The sequence below is a fragment of the Lycorma delicatula genome, chromosome 5, assembly GCF_047948215.1.
Source record: "Lycorma delicatula isolate Av1 chromosome 5, ASM4794821v1, whole genome shotgun sequence".
NCBI classification, from domain to species: Eukaryota; Metazoa; Arthropoda; class Insecta; order Hemiptera; family Fulgoridae; genus Lycorma; species Lycorma delicatula.
In genome coordinates, this window is record NC_134459.1 from 91,056,697 (window position 1) to 91,074,260 (window position 17,564).

Sequence of the window (17,564 nt, forward strand, 5' to 3'; positions counted from 1 at the left end):
TAAGATCATTTTTATTTACTTCATGCCTAAAGGTGAAACCACGAAAAGAAAAAATTACTGTATCACTGAAGGCAAAAAATCAAGTCTGAAAGGTGTGTAAATTTTCAAAAGGTTTGATTTTGTTTTATGGTAATGATTATCCTCATACACCCATAATAACAGATTTTTGCCTTCTGATTTCAGTTTTTAACAACTGAAATATCAGTTGTATAATCCTGATTTAGCTCCAAGAAGGAAATTAAATGCTTGTTGAAAAGTAGACATAAGTGAATAGAAGGAGAGAGGATTATATTGAAAAATAAGCATAATTTTTATAAGTGGAAATAAAAGTAAACAGCCAGTCCAGTAAACTGTCAGGATTATTTTATATTTGAATCATTTTATACATGAACAAGTCATTAAACAAAATAATAAAGGTGTACGTCTGCCTCCACTAGCACTTCTGATCCAATTTCAAATGCCTTCTAATTAAAAATTTCCTGTACATAACAATGTCAGACATTTGCAAATGGTTTATTATGCTTTAAAATTAAAGTTTTTATTATGTTTTACAATGACTGGAAAACCTTTATTGATAAGTTCAAAGCAGTAAGATAATCTAGCATTACAATCCTCATATATACTTTTAATACTGGATAGATTAAATAAATTTTTTAACAGCAATTTTTATAACCATTGTTAGAAGTTAGATAGTAACTTGTTACAAGTTACTTCTAATTATCATTTACAGTTTAGAAGAAGGAAGAAGTCTGCAGGAGCTAAACCTTATGAGGTGTGGAAGTGAAAACATGTTCTTTGCAAGAAAATTATGACAGGTGTCAGGGTGCGTTGTTGTTGTGGAGAACCCATTTCTTTGCACGTCACCAGTAGCTTTCGTTGAATGTTCTCCCTCAAATGTCTAAGAACTTGGCAATAATAAAATTCTCTATTGACAGTCTGGCCTAGGGGAATGAATTCTCTGTGATTTTTTCCACATTTTCAGGAATGGTACTAATGGAAAATCAACTGGCTCATTCATCATTATCGAGGGACTTTTTTCTGCTTTTAAAGCATGCGTGCCAATCACAACTTCATGGTCAATCCATTGCCTCATCACCATAGCTCGCAGAAGTAAATTGAATGTCTCTGTAGCTGATTTTCCTAGCTTAAGACAAAATTTCTCACTGGCCATTTAACTACTTTCTATGTAAACATGGCAATAAAAGTGGCACACTGCATCATAAAGTTCAGAGGTTAGGCTTACTATTTGTGTAATCCTGCGCTGACTTTTGTAGGCATGCTACAGACCTATTATGGGAAATTTTTGATACCATCTTGTATGTTAAAGTAAGGTGATTTTTTTTTTATTTACTGTTATTAGGTATAAATTTTAACATTAAGGACTAAATGGATGTGATGACACAGTACATACATTGTACAGATGTTGTATATAGCTTGTGAAGAATAAATCAAAGTGTTGCAAAGACACCCTTTGACTAGAAATTATCCAAAATTATTTTCTACAAAAACACACTAACAAAATTAAATATGTGACAAATGTCATTAGACGAAACAATTACAAGCCCAGAACAATCATATTTGGCCACACTTCTTGTAGAAATGAGACAATAAACAGTACCACATAGCGGATTTGTTTGGCATTTTAGCATTTGGATAAGCATGAATAAAGATTTCTCAAACTAACTTTATTGTGTAAATAATAAAAACATGCTTATATAATGTGAAAAACGTTTGCTTGTTACATACTTAATACCAGGTGCCTAAAAAACAAATAGTTATGATTTTTATCACAGTTACAGGCATCAGTACATACTTAAGAAAAATTATTCTATCGGTGGTGGCTAGTAGCGCTTGCTCTTCCTCAATGTAAAAAACATAAAAAAATAGTAGTTTCTATTTTAATCACTGAAGATGCATTTTAGCAAGCTAATTCAAGGAAAAAATATTAAAACCCTTATGATTTGTCAAACACATTAAGAATATTTTTAAACTTTGAAGTCAGTCCTCTTTAGCCAAAATAGTAATTAACTTGCACAAATTTGTAATTCTGCAAAATTACAAACAAATTTACAACAAAAAATAAATACATACCTGCAATTCTTCTAATTCATCTTGAAGTACAGTGACTCTACAAGTAAGCTGCTGATTACGAAATGTTAAACTATCAATTTCCTGTTCTGCTTTTCTTCCACTTTGTTTAAGTTGTCTCACTACTTCATTTAGTTCAGTATTACGATTTTGTTCATCCACAACAGCTTTTTTAAGAATATTTAATTGTACCCTAGCCTATATGAGAATGAAGAAAATTATTGAATCAACATTAATAAAAAAACCTTTGGACAATGGCAATTGTCAATTGCTAAAATTCAGTATATGTAGGTTGGTATACTATTTACTTACTTATTGTATAGCACATGCACATGATTTCACAGTGTATATTAAGATAAGAAAAAAAAATTATAAAAAGAATTATAAAACTATATTAATAAAATATTAAAAAAGTAATAAAGAATAATTATTGTTCAGGTTGGATGAACAGTAAATACTAAAATTACAAATACACATTCAGTTTTAAAACATATTCAATTGCAGCGTCTGTTGCCAACAGGAAGTTATCAAAGTTATCCTTAAATATTTTGCTCCCAATTCTGTTATATAAGAGTCTTTCAAGGAGCTTGTAAATTGCACTCAATAGAGCTATTGGGAGATAGCTTTTTGGGTCGTCATTCAGCTTAGCTATTTTAGAATTGCGATGACATTTGACCTTTTTCATCAACTTGGAATTCTTCCTCTTCATGTTGACTGTAAAGAACTGGGCCAGTCAGTTTTTTGTGCATTTACCACAGTTTAAGAGAAACTGTGAGTGTATCCCATCAGGCCCTGGTGTCTTGCCCTTAAATTTGTGTTTCACGTGTGTTGAATGAGCTCTATCTGGTAGGTATATTAATTTTGTTGAATATATCTTTGTCCAGTAATTAAATATCATTACCTACATGCATAAACATTTGAAAAGGAAGAAAACTACCTACTCTAAAACCCAGCTCTGAGTGTCTCACTAGTGTTTCATATACTTTATGCAACAGTCAATGCAATACTGGTTAGAATCAAATCACCCTTTGCACTGACAACTTGCATATTCACAACTATAATTATTCTTGTAATAAAGTATGTGTACAAAGTAAAACTTATAAATTAATTACTGGTAAATAAATATGTTATTTAATATCTAACATTTCATATATAGCAACATTTTTAACCTGGGGGCTGCAGTGATATGAAAGGAGGGATTGTGAAATTAGCCTACAACTTTACATGTAAACAATAATGAAATAATTTTATGAGAAAAAAATCATTTGTTATAAGCATTTTACTTGCATTTATATGTAGACATTAAGGAAACTAAATTAATGAGATGGCTGCATTTGTTTATCCTTAAAAAGTTATGTGGATCTATGTTAAAAATATACAAAAGTAAATTGTTTTCAAGTGATGAAAGATGATTCATACATTTAGTTTTTAGCGCAACCATAGATGAAAAACCCTTTTCAGAGACGTAAGAAGTGGTAAAAGGGATTAATATTTTCAATGTTTCTGTGACTAAATTTCCACATACACTTCAACAAGCATGCCAAAACATACCTAAATCTTCAGATGTGAATGTAGTTGTGATGTTTTATCGAAAGAAATTTGAGGTGAGTCGTGAAGCAAATGGTAACTTAGAGGCTGCAACAATGTTTTTACTAAATGGATTCAGTACCAATTTCTTCTAGAAGTCGTTTTTATCTTCTGAGAAATACTCTGCCAACTGAATTTCTAGCTCATACAAATGCATCTTCATGCCATCCAAACTGTGGTGAATAATAGTGTCTTCTTCATCCAAATTTTTTCAATGTAATTGGAAGGAAGTGTAAATATATCAAATTTTTGCTTTGAAGGAGAATAATCCAGATATCAAGCTTCTTAATGAAAGCATGAACTTTGTCAGGCATTAATACAATGTTTTTATCGTGTTCTTGTAAATTCACATTCAAGTCGTTCAAATACGAAAATATACCAGCTAAGTAAGCCAACGCAACATATACTCATTATACTGTAAAAATATTAAGACTGGTGTTTGTTTATCCTGGAAAAATATTATTAATTCATCCTGCAACTCCATCAAGCAGGTTAACAGTTTCCCTCACAATAACCACCTGACTTCTACACAGAAAAGAAGGAATTTTTTTCTTTTTGCCCAGTTCATCGCATAGTTTAATAAACAACCTATTCCATAATGGTCGACTTTTTAATAAAATTAACCATTTTTACAACTTTGCAAAGAATTTGTTTGAGATTTTCCAGCATATCTTTGTGGCAAGAACATGTCTATGAAGAAAGTAGTGCATCCGTCCTTGGTATACACAGTATGTCTGAAAAGTTCACGAACTAAATTTCTATAGTCAGTACAAGTAGTGGCAACTCTTGGATAACCAAGGAACTATGTAGTAAAATGTCTGACAAATGTGTGTACAAAATTTCATAACGTTTCGTCGCTCCAGTCTCAAGTTATATTTGACCACGTACGTTGTGTTCATGTGACTTTGTGTGAGCTTGCAACATAGAACAAAGTGCAATAAAATTTTGTGTTCAACTTCAAAAATTTTTCACTGAAATTTATTCTTTGATACAGCAAGCATTTGGTAATAAAGCCACATCTCATACTATAACATACACTTGGTGGAAATGGTTTAAAGACAGTAGAGAGTCGTTGGATGATGACAAACAAAGCAGGAGGCCATCAACAGCTGTTCATGACGAAAACGTTGTGAAAGTATACGCGCAACTGGTCAAACTGTCCCAACTAGTCAAACAATGAATTCTAAATTCTATTTGGAAATAATGAAATGTCTGATGCGTCGCATTCGTCAAATCCGGTCTGAGTACTGAGATCTGGGCAGCTGGATTCTCTTGCACAATGACTTGGCACACATGGCAACAGTTTTAACACATTATTATGACATAAATCAAATCACCATCTTATCCCATCCTCCCTATTCACCCGACTTGGCTCCAGTAGACTATTTTTTTCCCAAAACTCAAGTTGAAGATGAAAGGCTGCTTTTTTGACAACATTTAGGCTATCCAAAGGGCTTGCACTAAGCAGTTGAAGGCGATCCCAAAAAGTGATTTCTCTAGAGCATTTGACGGGCTCTACTGGCACTGCAACAAGTGTATAACCAGAGAACAGTTCTATGTAGAGGGCTAATGGCAGTAAATCTGTTTATCTTTAAATCTGTATTTTTATTTAATTTAGTTCGGGAATTTTTCAGACATACTGTGTAAGATGATTTTTTATATTATTCATAAATTCACTGTTCTTTCCTTTTATTACCTTTCCATCATTCCTACGTATTGCAAAACATTTTGTCCAATTTATGTTATAGTTTTAAGTACTTTCATAAAAACATCAAAAAGACATTGTTGTCCTGTTGTATGACCAGGTTCTGATTTGCAAAATAATATATCTTATTTGATTGATCTGTCCCTATTGCATTCATATCTCACAAAACATTGAGAAATGTTTGCCACATTTGTTGATTCATCAAACTGAATACTAAACAATTCACTTGAACTCACTTGCTGAATTATCTGATTGTGAACATTGGCAGCCAAGTCATCGATTTGCCTTGATACTGTCATTAAAAAGATAAATTTTTTTGCTTATTTCAAATCTACTAAAACACTGACCATATCAATTGCAGCAGGCAGTAAGAGGTTTTCTGTGATTGTATCGGGTTTGGACATCTTAGCTACTTTTAATGCTATGAGATAAGATGCTTCAAGTGTACTTTTATCAGTATGGCTTGATTTCAAATAGAATACCTTGTTGTTTTCTCAAAGTATATAATTTTCTTTCAAAAAATTCCAAAGGTTTGCTTTTATGATCTGGACGTTTAGTTTCCAAGGATCAAATTAATTTTGATGGCTTCATGCTTTCATCAGAAAGGACTGTAAATAACTGTACAATGTTGTCTTTTTACCAATCAATTCACTGGATGTACATGGCTCACTTCATTTTTCCACAAATTTATCCATTTTGCATAAGAATCTAACTGAAAAAAAACTTCATAGATAAAGTGAAAAGAACTACCTCAGGAAAGCCCAGAAAGATCAAACCTAGAAACTGGTTAAACCATGTGTAGCACTACCAAATGAAAAATTAATAAGTTAAAAGGAAGTGGTTAAAACTACATAATAAATTTAAAAAATAATACGTAAAATAATAGTGAAGCAAATTTGTGAAAATAAAAATATAAAATAAAATTATATTATTCTTATATTTATAAATATGGCAGAAAAAAAAGGTTTAAAAAGGTAAAGCATCAGTAAACAAGTAAATAACTATTTTGAAGGTGTTACTTGAAATTATTTGAATGTACTATTTATAATGAATAAATAAGTATGGAGAGAATTTGCCAATCTCTATGGCAGAGTGGTAGCATCTCCGCTTCACAGATCCATCCAGAAATCCTGGGTTCAAATCCAGTTTAGGCATGGCATTTTTCATACACTACAAATTTCAATTTTCATATTCCCATTTACAACTCCTTTGTAAACTTCTGTGATGAATTAATTCATCATTCAAAAAAACGATTAACAGGTTTCTTAATTATTATTATTTTAAAACTCATTAATATAGTAATATTGGTTTTGAAAAAAATGTTCAAATTAATTTTAATGAATTGATGAAAAAAAAAAGTTTATTAAAAATTAGATTTAAGCCCCTTCTTGTTGACGAATTTTTTACATACAGACTTCACAATTATTTTATTATATTACAAGAAAAGCAATAATCTGATATTCCAATCTTTATCCTTAAAATGTGTTCTGTATTATAATGTTATATTATATGGACATAAGATATAACAGAGTATTCGGAAAGTTGCTGTGCACTGGAATTATGTATATGTAATAACTAAACTTTCTTAATTATTACTTTGTATTTTCATTTCATTATTTTATAGAAACGAATATTACAATAACTGGGATAGTTTGTAAAAGGTGTTGAAAATGATCTCCACCAACATCAATGCAATTCTGTACACATTTCAATTTGTTTTCAAACATTTTAACCAGCTGATGTACTGGAATGTCTCATACATATGCCGTGTTTATACATACATACTGCGGCTTATAATTTGTCAATAATGTGTGGTCTGTTGCGATATACTGCTTGCTGCCCCACATAGAAAATAAACTGGGGGAGTCAGATCGGATGAACCCCAAACTACAATTTTTGCATAACAAGATGTAAAATGTTTTAAAAGCTCTATAGTTAATAGGTTGACTCCTTTTGGCAGTACACTAATACTGTAAATGAATTTCACATTTTAAATTCATGTAAATGAATTTTACATTTCTAAAAAGGAATTTTATTATCATCTTGTTTTGCAAAAATGATTCATCTGCTTGACTGCTTTTAACAGTAGAATAACAATGTAGTTAGTAAAATTCAAAGAGGAGTCGGCAATCAAGCAACAAGTGAAACATTTTATACCTGCATTATGGACTGTAAACTGGTTAGAACATAAAGAAATAGGGTAGTTTTTTTTTTAAATTGACAACTCTGACTAAAAGTTCGTCTATTTAATGTTGATAAGCAATGTTGGTTATTATTCTTATTTTTGTATCAATAAAATATAAATCAATTTAATGCTTTTTTCTGTGAAGTAGATATAGATTTTAAAACCATCAAAAATATATGAACACCCTCCAGCAATTTCTGTATAGAACATTTGAAATTAGGAGTAGCAGCTTTTATTGTTATTGCCCTGCAACATATACAAAATCTTGCCAGTTGTGAAACAGCTTGTTAGTTGTTAGTCAAGGTGTCCAAAGCAAAAAATTTACTGCTAACAGAATGAATTCATCAGTATCTCCAACTCTTCAAACTATCGTTAAGTAGAAAGAAAGATATGCAAGATAGGAAAGTGAACTTTTTTAAAAATTATCTGACTAACAATGAATGTTTACAAAAAATAAACATTTATAAAAGAGGTCAAGGAAAATTGATAGAATTATATTGTATTAAACTGAATGAACTGTGACCTAATGGCAACATTTTGCAAAAGTAAAAATTACAAATTTATTAGAACCAGTGAAACTCAATCCCAATCATGTACATTTTCTAAAAAAGAAAAGGATGATGGTCATCTCCTTTATTTTATATCTAGGTCCGTACTACAGTCATGCATGCATATAGGATATGTATTAATAAATAATCAATAATGACAAAAATATTAATAGGTGGTGCTTATATAAGTTTTGGAAAAATTACCTACATTTACAGTAAAAAAATCTGATAGTTTTCAGTAGATAAAACTATGCTAGCATAAGGATTAAATTAGTAATGCTAATTACAAACTACAATAAAACCAATGTAACAGGTTTTTTCCTACAATAGACAAATATGCTCGGTTTGCATAACACCCATTCATAAAAGAAAACACTTTTCTTTTTTCAGAAATAAGATGTTTCAATTCTACAGCAATATTCAACAGTATTTTGACAAAGCAAAACAATTTATTTGATTTCTTCACTAGTTTCATTAACATATGTCTAATGTCTATATGGTTTAGCTATATTTCTAATCTTGAAAGTCTTTTACTTCAAATATTGCTTATGACAATGTGGACAGGTAGAAGAAATTTTAATACTCCTAAAACTTTGTATGTTCTTATCCATGATATCAATTTGAAATTTAAACTTTTATAACAGAAGAAAATAATTTAATATAAAAAATTATACATTATTTCCTAAAATAATAGCAGGAAATATCTGAATTTTTACCAGCAGTTATATGAAACTAATAGTTTTCAAAACAGTGATATGAATGGTAACAGTAAATGACAACTATTGTAAAAATGACAAAGCACTCATTTATAGTAATGCACGGGTTGAGATATCGCTAATGATAAATAACAATGAGAATTTATTATGCAATTGGGAACAAAGAAACTGAATAATTGTGTATAGCAATTAATACAATGCACATAAGTGAAGAATACAGCCAAACAAAAAACTACAGATCTTACTTAAAAACAAAAACACAAAAAAACCAGACATTATAGAATTGAGACATCTGAGATGGAGCATGTTCAAAGGTTGCTGGATGCAATAAATAGGAAAATGAAGGCCAGAAAAAATAACAAGCAGTGGCTTGATAATGTGGAGGAAGGTTTTTTTAAGGTGACTGCGAAGTTTGACAGAAGGAAAAAAACTTGGGATAGACGATAAAGAAGTTAAGGTTTTGCAAGACCAAGTTTCCTTGGTACATCATATACAAAAACCATAATCATTCTAAATAAACACATCTAGTAATTATATATACTGATCAATCCATTACATAACTACAATAATATGCCAGTAGAACTGACACTTTACAAACCTTTTTAATAGTTAAATATTGGATTGAAATGAAAACATTAATACAAGTAGAAAATTAACATATTAGGTTTAAATTCATTAAATCTTGTGTCTGAATTGAAGCAATTTATAGGCTAGTTGTAATTGTTTCTAACAACTAGAAACTTGCAAGTGGCATCTTCAATCTACCTTTCCAATAAAACCCATGTTAACTCTTTTTATCACAGTATAATGTTTTGCAGACCAGAAGATGATGTAGCATCTAGATGTATTTTGCTGTTGTAGCATCTGCAAATTTTACAGATTTCTGAGCTGAAAATATTAATCTTTTTCAGCTACCAAGCTTGAAAAATTAAAGGTAGTAATTGATGATTTCCTTTGGAGTTCTTGTTTTGGATGAAAAAACTAGATATTATCATTTATCCAACAGATTATCTCTTTTTCTGATGATATTTTATCATGTTAGTAACAAAATCCTTAAGCTGTACACATTTCCTAGGTGGTACTAAATAAGTGGCAAGGTTGGATAATGTTACTGAAAGAAAAAACTAAAGCCGAATGAAGCCTATAAACATCTTGAATTCTTATTAGCATTATTAAAAAATGTATATTGGACATCTGCCAGAAGTGATTAAAAAAATACAACTCATTTCTTAAAGAATGTAATTAAAAAGTAATTTTGCTAGCAGCAAGTATTCTCATTAGAAACAAAGCAACTATTATTAAAACAGAATGTGAAATTTGAAAAAAAGATCTCAAACGTACAAAAAAAAAAGGCTCTCCAAAAATCAATTTACCAATGAGTTGAGCACTTTGAAAGTTAGCAACATTGAGAAAATAGTGCAAATTAAAAACTACAAAGGGGCTGGACAAACTCAGTTCTGAAAATAGTCATTGTGAAAATTTACTAGTCGCTAGTAAAAAAATTACGATAAAAGGATAAACAAGTTGTCAGTATGTAAGTATGGACATATTAAATACATTTATTAATTACATTATTTTAAAATTTTGTAATTATATGTCTATTTTCTTTTTATACATTCTCTTATCTCATTTTCCTTCACTGTAATCATTTCTATTTGTTTCTTAAACAAAAATTCAGTTGACTTAAAAGTCTTACTCCCCATCATTTCTCATTAAACATTTTCCACTTAAATTCAGAATGATGGTATAGGTGTGAACAAAAAATGTTATTGGAAGGAAATCTGATTACTGTAATTATATTTTTTAACTATATTGTTAACATTATATAAAGATTACTCAAAATCGTATAATAATAAATGCATATTGCCTTTGAGTATTCAGTTGCAATTGTATTATATTTGACTAGCAGCTCATTTCCTACAGTACTACCACCACTTACTCCTTCCATTATTGTACTGCTTTGATTTCGACTGGGTTAAAGAATTTACACTGATAAATTCATCTGCAACAGTATAAAATACATTAAGTTTAGATTGTAAATTAATCTTTCAAAGAAATATAAAAAAACAACAAACATTTTTAAAAATGAAAAAATAAACAATAGAAATCCAGCTCGAGTAACTTCATTTTGATGAACGCTTCAGGATATTGTAAAATATAAGAAACAAAAAACAAAATTATAGCATTCCTTAAAATGTGAAACAGAATTGCAAGTTGCATTTAGTAATATGTAATAAACATGGATAACAAGCAAAAATAACACAGTTTCTATGTCATTTATCCGCTCCAGTGGGTGAAATTCCTTCCTTAAATCTGTTCTCAGATGGCTTTTTAATTGATGAAGGAAAAGCAATTTTTTTTGCAACACATATTTAAGAAGTAAATGCAAATTTTCTGATCGTCCTGCTCCCATCTAAGTAAAAAGCCCTGATCTCCTGAAAAAAGAGTATTTTTGTTATCTTGTTTTGTGAGTGGAATTGTTTACCCAGTACTGTGGTTCTTCCAAGGATAAATCACTTTTTACCACTCGTTCACTATCTTTTTCTAACCCACTTTTAGTTCTGTGGGTGTGGATCAAACCTTACTAAAATTATACCGACAACACTGGGATCTATAAAATTGAACATTTTTGTTGATATGATCTGGAAAGGACTAATCCAGAGGCTGTTCCCTTTTTCTTTCTTTCTTTTTCCTGTTTAGCCTCCAGTAATTACCGTTCAGATAATACTACAGAGGATGATATGTATGAGTGTAAATGAAGTGTAGTCTTGTACATTCTCAGTTTGACTATTCCTGAGATGTGTGGTTAATTGAAACCCAACCACCAAAGAACACCGGTATGCACGATCTAGTATTCAAATCCATGTAAAAATAACTGGCTTTACTAGGACTTGAACGCTAGAACTCTCGACTTCCAAATCAGCTGATTTGGGAAGACGTGTTTTCACCACTAGACCAACCCGGTGGGTTAGGGACTGTTCCCTGTCCACTGGGCTTCACAATGAGCTTAATGATTAAAGTTTTATTAGCTAAAATCAAGTATCTAATACTTTTATTAACTGCAAAATATAACTGAAAATTATTTGTATTTAGAATAAGCTTCTACATTTTCATCTCTCTTCACTACATTAGGCGATAACTATAGAGGTGGCACATGTACTGAAAATGTTAAAGATAAAAATAGCAATTTGCTAATTTATTTTTTCCTTTCCAGTATCAAGCTAAATACATTGAACTTAATATTAGAAACTACTGTTAATAATTTTAATCCTCTACTCTTGTTTATTACAGACTATTTTAAATAACAGTTGCTAATATTATTCCATTTATTTAATGGATATACTCCACACTGATTGAATGAATTGTGCGAGTTTTATTAGTCAAACAATAAATACTATTAGTGATTTATATCATTGGTACAGCCCAAAAATCAGAAATTTTTTATTAAGTTTTGTAATAAAAATAAAACAGAGTGTATATACTAGGGTCGTTCAATAATTAATATGACAAATGATGTAGAGAAATGGTTCATTCAATGACAATGAAACTTTTTGTGGGTCAAGTTAGCAACCTTGACCCACAAACACATTCAATCAGCTGTTCAATCATAATTAGTGTAAACATAACCTCTTTTGTTGATTTCAGAATATCAGCTCCACCTAAAACGTGTATGTCAGAAAAGCAATGTTCAGTGATAGGATTTTTGCTATCAGAAGATGTAAAACCGGTGGAAATTTACTCAAGAATGTTGAAACAATATGGTGAAAAGTGTTTAAAATGCAGTAACGTGTATAAGTGGCTGAAACAGTTTAATTCAGGCAAAACAAGTGTGACTGATCTCAATCGCTCTGGAAGACCAGTTGAAGTTTGACTACTGTACTGAAAAATCGCACAAATGATCTTAATTGTGAAGACAGGCGAGTCAAAATTTCCCAAATTGCTAATTTGTGTAATATTAATGCTGGAACCACATTCAATCATTCATGACATGCTGAATTAATGCAAGATATGTTTGAGATGGGTTCCAAGACAGCTGACTCAAGCCCATAAAGACACCCAGATTCGCATTTTTCTTTTTTTCAAAGAATGGTTCGAAGCAGAAGGTGAAATGACTTTCTATGTAAGAAATGTGGATACACCATTTCAAGCCCGAATCCAAACGGCAAAGTCTTGAGTGGAAACATCCAGATTCGCCCACCAAAAAAATTCAAAACTTATGCGTCAGCCAGTAAAGTGATGTTGATGGTCTTCTGGGACTCACAAGGCCAAATTTTTAGAGCTATTTGGAAGAACAACATACTGTGAATACTGAGTGCTAATCTAACATGGCTCCAACAGAAAGTGAGACTCACAATAAGGTAAGAACGTCAGGGCACTCTCTCAAAAGGTGTGCTTCTCTTGCATGACAACACACACCCCCACATCATTCAGATAACAAGAGAAATGCTTGAGAAGTAGTTCACAGAATGGTTGAACAATTGCCTAAATGATGCCAAAGACTATGTTGAAAAATAGTGCAAATTTCACTGTCACTGAATAAATTTTTTTTCTCTACATCAATTTGTCTCATTAATTGAACATCCCTTGTAAAATTACAGAATTATATATTCATTATATACATTCTGTTGCTAAAGAATAATATACACAATAGTTTTAATTAGTTAGTACCAGAGCTCATTAATTTTTCTAGCATCAAATCATATATAACCAATAACTATTAATAATCAAATATAACTATTTCACAGTTATCATTTGTATTTTACCCTATCAACAGTGCTATATCAAGATTAAATTTATCTTATGAAAATGGCAGGCCTACAGTTTGAATGAGACTGCAATTGAAATATTACCAACTGGGTTTATATCTACTAATAGCAGAAGAACAATAAAGAGGAAACCAAATCACAAAAAAATTTTGTGCAGGATAACTATGGCTAAAACAGCTTTTTTCTAATAAACCTTATTAAAAGTCAGCAGCTATTTGAACGAGACAGTTATAATTAATGAAAAAATATTACATAGGGAAAAAAATGAAATGCTGTATAGGCATATGCTTTTATTTATAGCCAATTTTTTTAAATCAAACTTAAATAATTGTGAGGTGAACACTAAGAAATAAAACTTATTTTAGCAAAAACATTGATTAAATTGTGTTATATGCCGGAAATGTTTTTAACATTTTCTATTCATATATATTTTTGTAAATGTTACATTTATATTTTGGATGGGATAAAAACTATTTTAAGTAATTTCACTTCATTAGTTTTTATGAAATTGTAAATACAAATTTAAATGTTTTGGCACCTGCCATTACGCTTTTCCTCCACATAAATTCACACAGACAACTATTATTTCTGAGTGATTCCCAGAATGCCAACTAAAAAGTTTTGCAATGCTCTATATTCTTTCAATAGAATTAATTTGGGCACCAGATACGGGGATCTATGAACTATTTGATGTGGTTGACAGAACTATGTTTGTAATGTTTATTCATGTTCATAGTGTTATTACATAAAATACTCTTAGGTTACATAACCTTAACAACGCTGTATGACCTCTGATGACCACTGATTTGAAATTATATGAGTCCTGGGTGTGCAATATGATTAAAAATAATAGGCAGCAAACAGTCTACTGTTATATTTTCTACAGAAAATAAATAACACTCAACCATTTCATACAAATGCCTTCAAAAACTCATTCCTGTTTGGGAACCAGCCCAACATTACATTTGCATTTTGCAAATAGTGATTCATTGATTTCAACAATTAATCCTCCCAGAATATAAAAAACTCTTTGTATTAATGGGTTCTAGTTTCTTCATTATTATAATCCACATTTACATTGATATAAATGTACAGAAAATGTTTAAGGATTTGCAGGCATATTATGGGAATTTGACCTAGACATCATATGATGTCTTTGCCTCAAATGTAATAGGTTTATAAAATATTACAATATATTTATAGTATATACGTAATATATGTATACAACTAAAATTAAAAAAGGTAAGTAAATCTTACAAAATTCTTTGTAAGAGCACCTTATTTGCTTTACAAAGTTTAACAAATATTATAAAAAATAGCAATGTTGTCATTTATCTATAAAAAGGAATAACAATTACTTTATTTAAGTTATGCTAAAAAAACAATGGTCTTACAAAAAGTGTACCAATTACTTTATACTGAATGTATACAAATAAGATATAACTTATTATTATACACTCTATACACCCACTAAAATTAATCCTATAAATAAAATTTTTATTAGTCATATAAGCTTTATATATGAATTATTTTTTACTTAACAATAACAATTGTAAATTAAAATTGGGATAACAGTACATGTTACATTAATAGAAAAATTTTAAAACAAATAAAATAATAAAAGTGTTCTCACTTGCATAAAGTTAACTAAATCAAATTCATATATTTTATAAAGCACTACTTATTTTAAAATTAATCAAACGTTTTCTTTTAAAGGTACCTTTACAGCAATAAGCAACAATAGTTTTAAACACTTTCTGTGGTGATACAGTAATTTAATTAAACCATTAATTTGAAAATGCGTCACCACATATTGCCATGCCATTTAATGAATTATATTTACATGTTGTTTCTGAAAATAATAATAAATATTGTATTTAACAATTACATTGGATTAATAAACTACAACAGTGCATATTAATAAAATACATTGCAGAGAAATAATTGAGTACTTGTCTGTTCATTATACATATTAAGTTAATACATGTTATTAGAAACATTAAATCCAAGTACAGTTTACTAAATAGCCACAGTGTTAACTGAATTAAATTAGTAGTAGGCAGCTAAATACAACTGATAAATTAAAATTTCTTAAATTAGGATTATATGTTGATAAAGCTGATGTTAATGTAATAAGTACAAAGGTAGGATAGATATACATAAAATGAAAACACTCATAACATGTATAACAACCATAAAATATTAATGATGAAATATCTAAAATCTGTGGAAAAAATGAATAAACTGAAATTTGGGTTTGTAGATTTTAGTACTGAAAGTTAATAAATGTAATCTAAATTCGCTTATCTAATCAAAACGACAAGAATACAATATAATAACAGATACTTAAAAAACATATTTTTATTACACTTCCATCATCATGACATTGGTTAGTTAGAATTAAAATAATTAATTTTACGGCAGTTAGTAACAGTGTTTTTCTCGTGTTAGTATCCACGAGAAAAACAGTTACATCATAACTATTAAGACAGTCATTGAATCAGTAGAGCTTACTTGAATAAGTTATTTAAGTTTGGGAAGTTTATATAAGCTAGGTATATATAAAAGTACATAACACCCGAATTAATTCTTGAAAATTTACTGTTTTCTAAGAGGATAAATTATTTAATTATCACCAAACTTAATTGATAGGATTTAAATTTTAGGTTATAAAAAACGTAAAACTGTCAAGGTACTTAACCTCATCTTATACACAACACTTGCAAATAATGTGTAAGTGCATCTAATCAATACTAACCTTGAAAATATATTTAAATGCCTACAAATGGCTCTTTTACGCCTATTCAAAATAATCATAATAGACTGTTACAATTTTAACGACAGATAAATAAGAAGATAAGCGAAACACTGAATGTAAAATTAGCCCTGATTCCATTCTGATACGTTTGGTTGTTTTCACAGTCGCTAGATGGTGTCAACTACCGAATCCTTACTTTATATTAATTTTAGTTTCCGCTAGATAGCAAAAGTGCTTCTGGAGGTATCTTTCAACCTCGTGTTCGTTGCTTAGCAACCTAACGTTGCCTAGAAACCAGAGCCGGCTATACGTGTGCCTAGATGGAGCCGGCCCGTTTGCTTGTAACCAGGCGCCAGTCGCCGATGGTTCGTGGAGGAAGAATGATGTGAGATATCGGTTAGTACGTGTGTAGTGGGGTCCTTTATTTACTGAAGTGCTATTTCGTGGTCGTATAATGAAGTGTTTCACTAAGGGATAGCAATAAGTTTAACTATGGCTTGCCTCGGGATGTCGTCTTACGGTAAGTCATGAGTATTGTGAGTTAAAAAATTACCAAATAATGTAATTTAATTAATCTTTCTGAACACGTTTATTCTACACAACTTTAGAAGACTTATTTTTATAAAATAAGTAATTAATCAAAAGACGTATGAATTGTACTTCACAAAAAAAACAACTAGTAGTTAGTTGCACCTTTATAGGTATAGAAGTGCAACGGTTAGTAGTAGCGCCCTTGCGCTAGAAAAAAATGTGGTGACAAGTCAAAGGTGTTTACACGTACTGAGCACTGATATATTTGTTGAACTGTTTGTTCACCACCGATTACTGCCGTTATTCACTTTTTTAAGTTTTAATTTAATAAATAAGTAGGCGTAAATAATGTGTTGCGTTATTATTTATTATACTGACAATAACTTAAACGTGAATTTATTATATTTTTTAACAAAATCGGACCACCACAACCACCTACAGCAAAAGACAAATATTCACACGTATTAAAAAAAATTCATAAAAGTTTTTCTAAAAATCACTATGTTTAAATGAACAGTACGCTTGAAATGAATTTAGGTATTGCGAAAATAAAAAAAATAACAGCTAAATTTCAATATCTAGATGAAAGTTTAAGTAACAGTCTGTTATGTGGAGGGGGAGAATTTTATTTCGTGGAATTTCAATTTTGCTATTAGGTCGTCCCAGAATCGTGAAGACAA

The 17,564-nt window shown here is 30.2% G+C and overlaps 2 protein-coding genes across 4 annotated transcripts in view; one reads left to right on the forward strand and one right to left on the reverse strand.

Annotated features, from left to right (window-relative positions):
- LOC142325200 (protein phosphatase 1 regulatory subunit 21) overlaps positions 1 to 16,509 on the reverse strand; it is a 90,122-nt gene extending 73,613 nt beyond the window's left edge. For 2 of the 3 annotated variants that reach the window (XR_012756502.1, XM_075366637.1), the window contains exons 1-3: positions 16,354 to 16,509; positions 10,697 to 10,831; positions 2,092 to 2,286 (exon numbers count right to left, since the gene is read on the reverse strand). Coding sequence is in view for 2 of the 3 variants with exons in the window: in XM_075366637.1 (XP_075222752.1) it covers positions 2,092 to 2,286; positions 10,697 to 10,777 (276 nt within the window). In the remaining variant the exon portion in view is untranslated. Of the gene's footprint in view, positions 1 to 2,091; positions 2,287 to 10,696; positions 10,832 to 16,109; positions 16,274 to 16,353 lie in introns of those variants that run through there. The other variant, XM_075366638.1, reaches the window with a different exon arrangement.
- A 210-nt stretch (positions 16,510 to 16,719) lies between these two features.
- The window catches only part of Myo81F (unconventional myosin 81F), a 457,375-nt gene continuing 456,530 nt past the window's right edge, over positions 16,720 to 17,564 (forward strand). Inside the window, exon 1 of the mRNA XM_075366639.1 lies at positions 16,720 to 16,873. Within this exon, the coding sequence (XP_075222754.1) occupies positions 16,846 to 16,873 (28 nt within the window). The 5' untranslated portion in view covers positions 16,720 to 16,845. The remainder of the gene's footprint in view (positions 16,874 to 17,564) is intronic.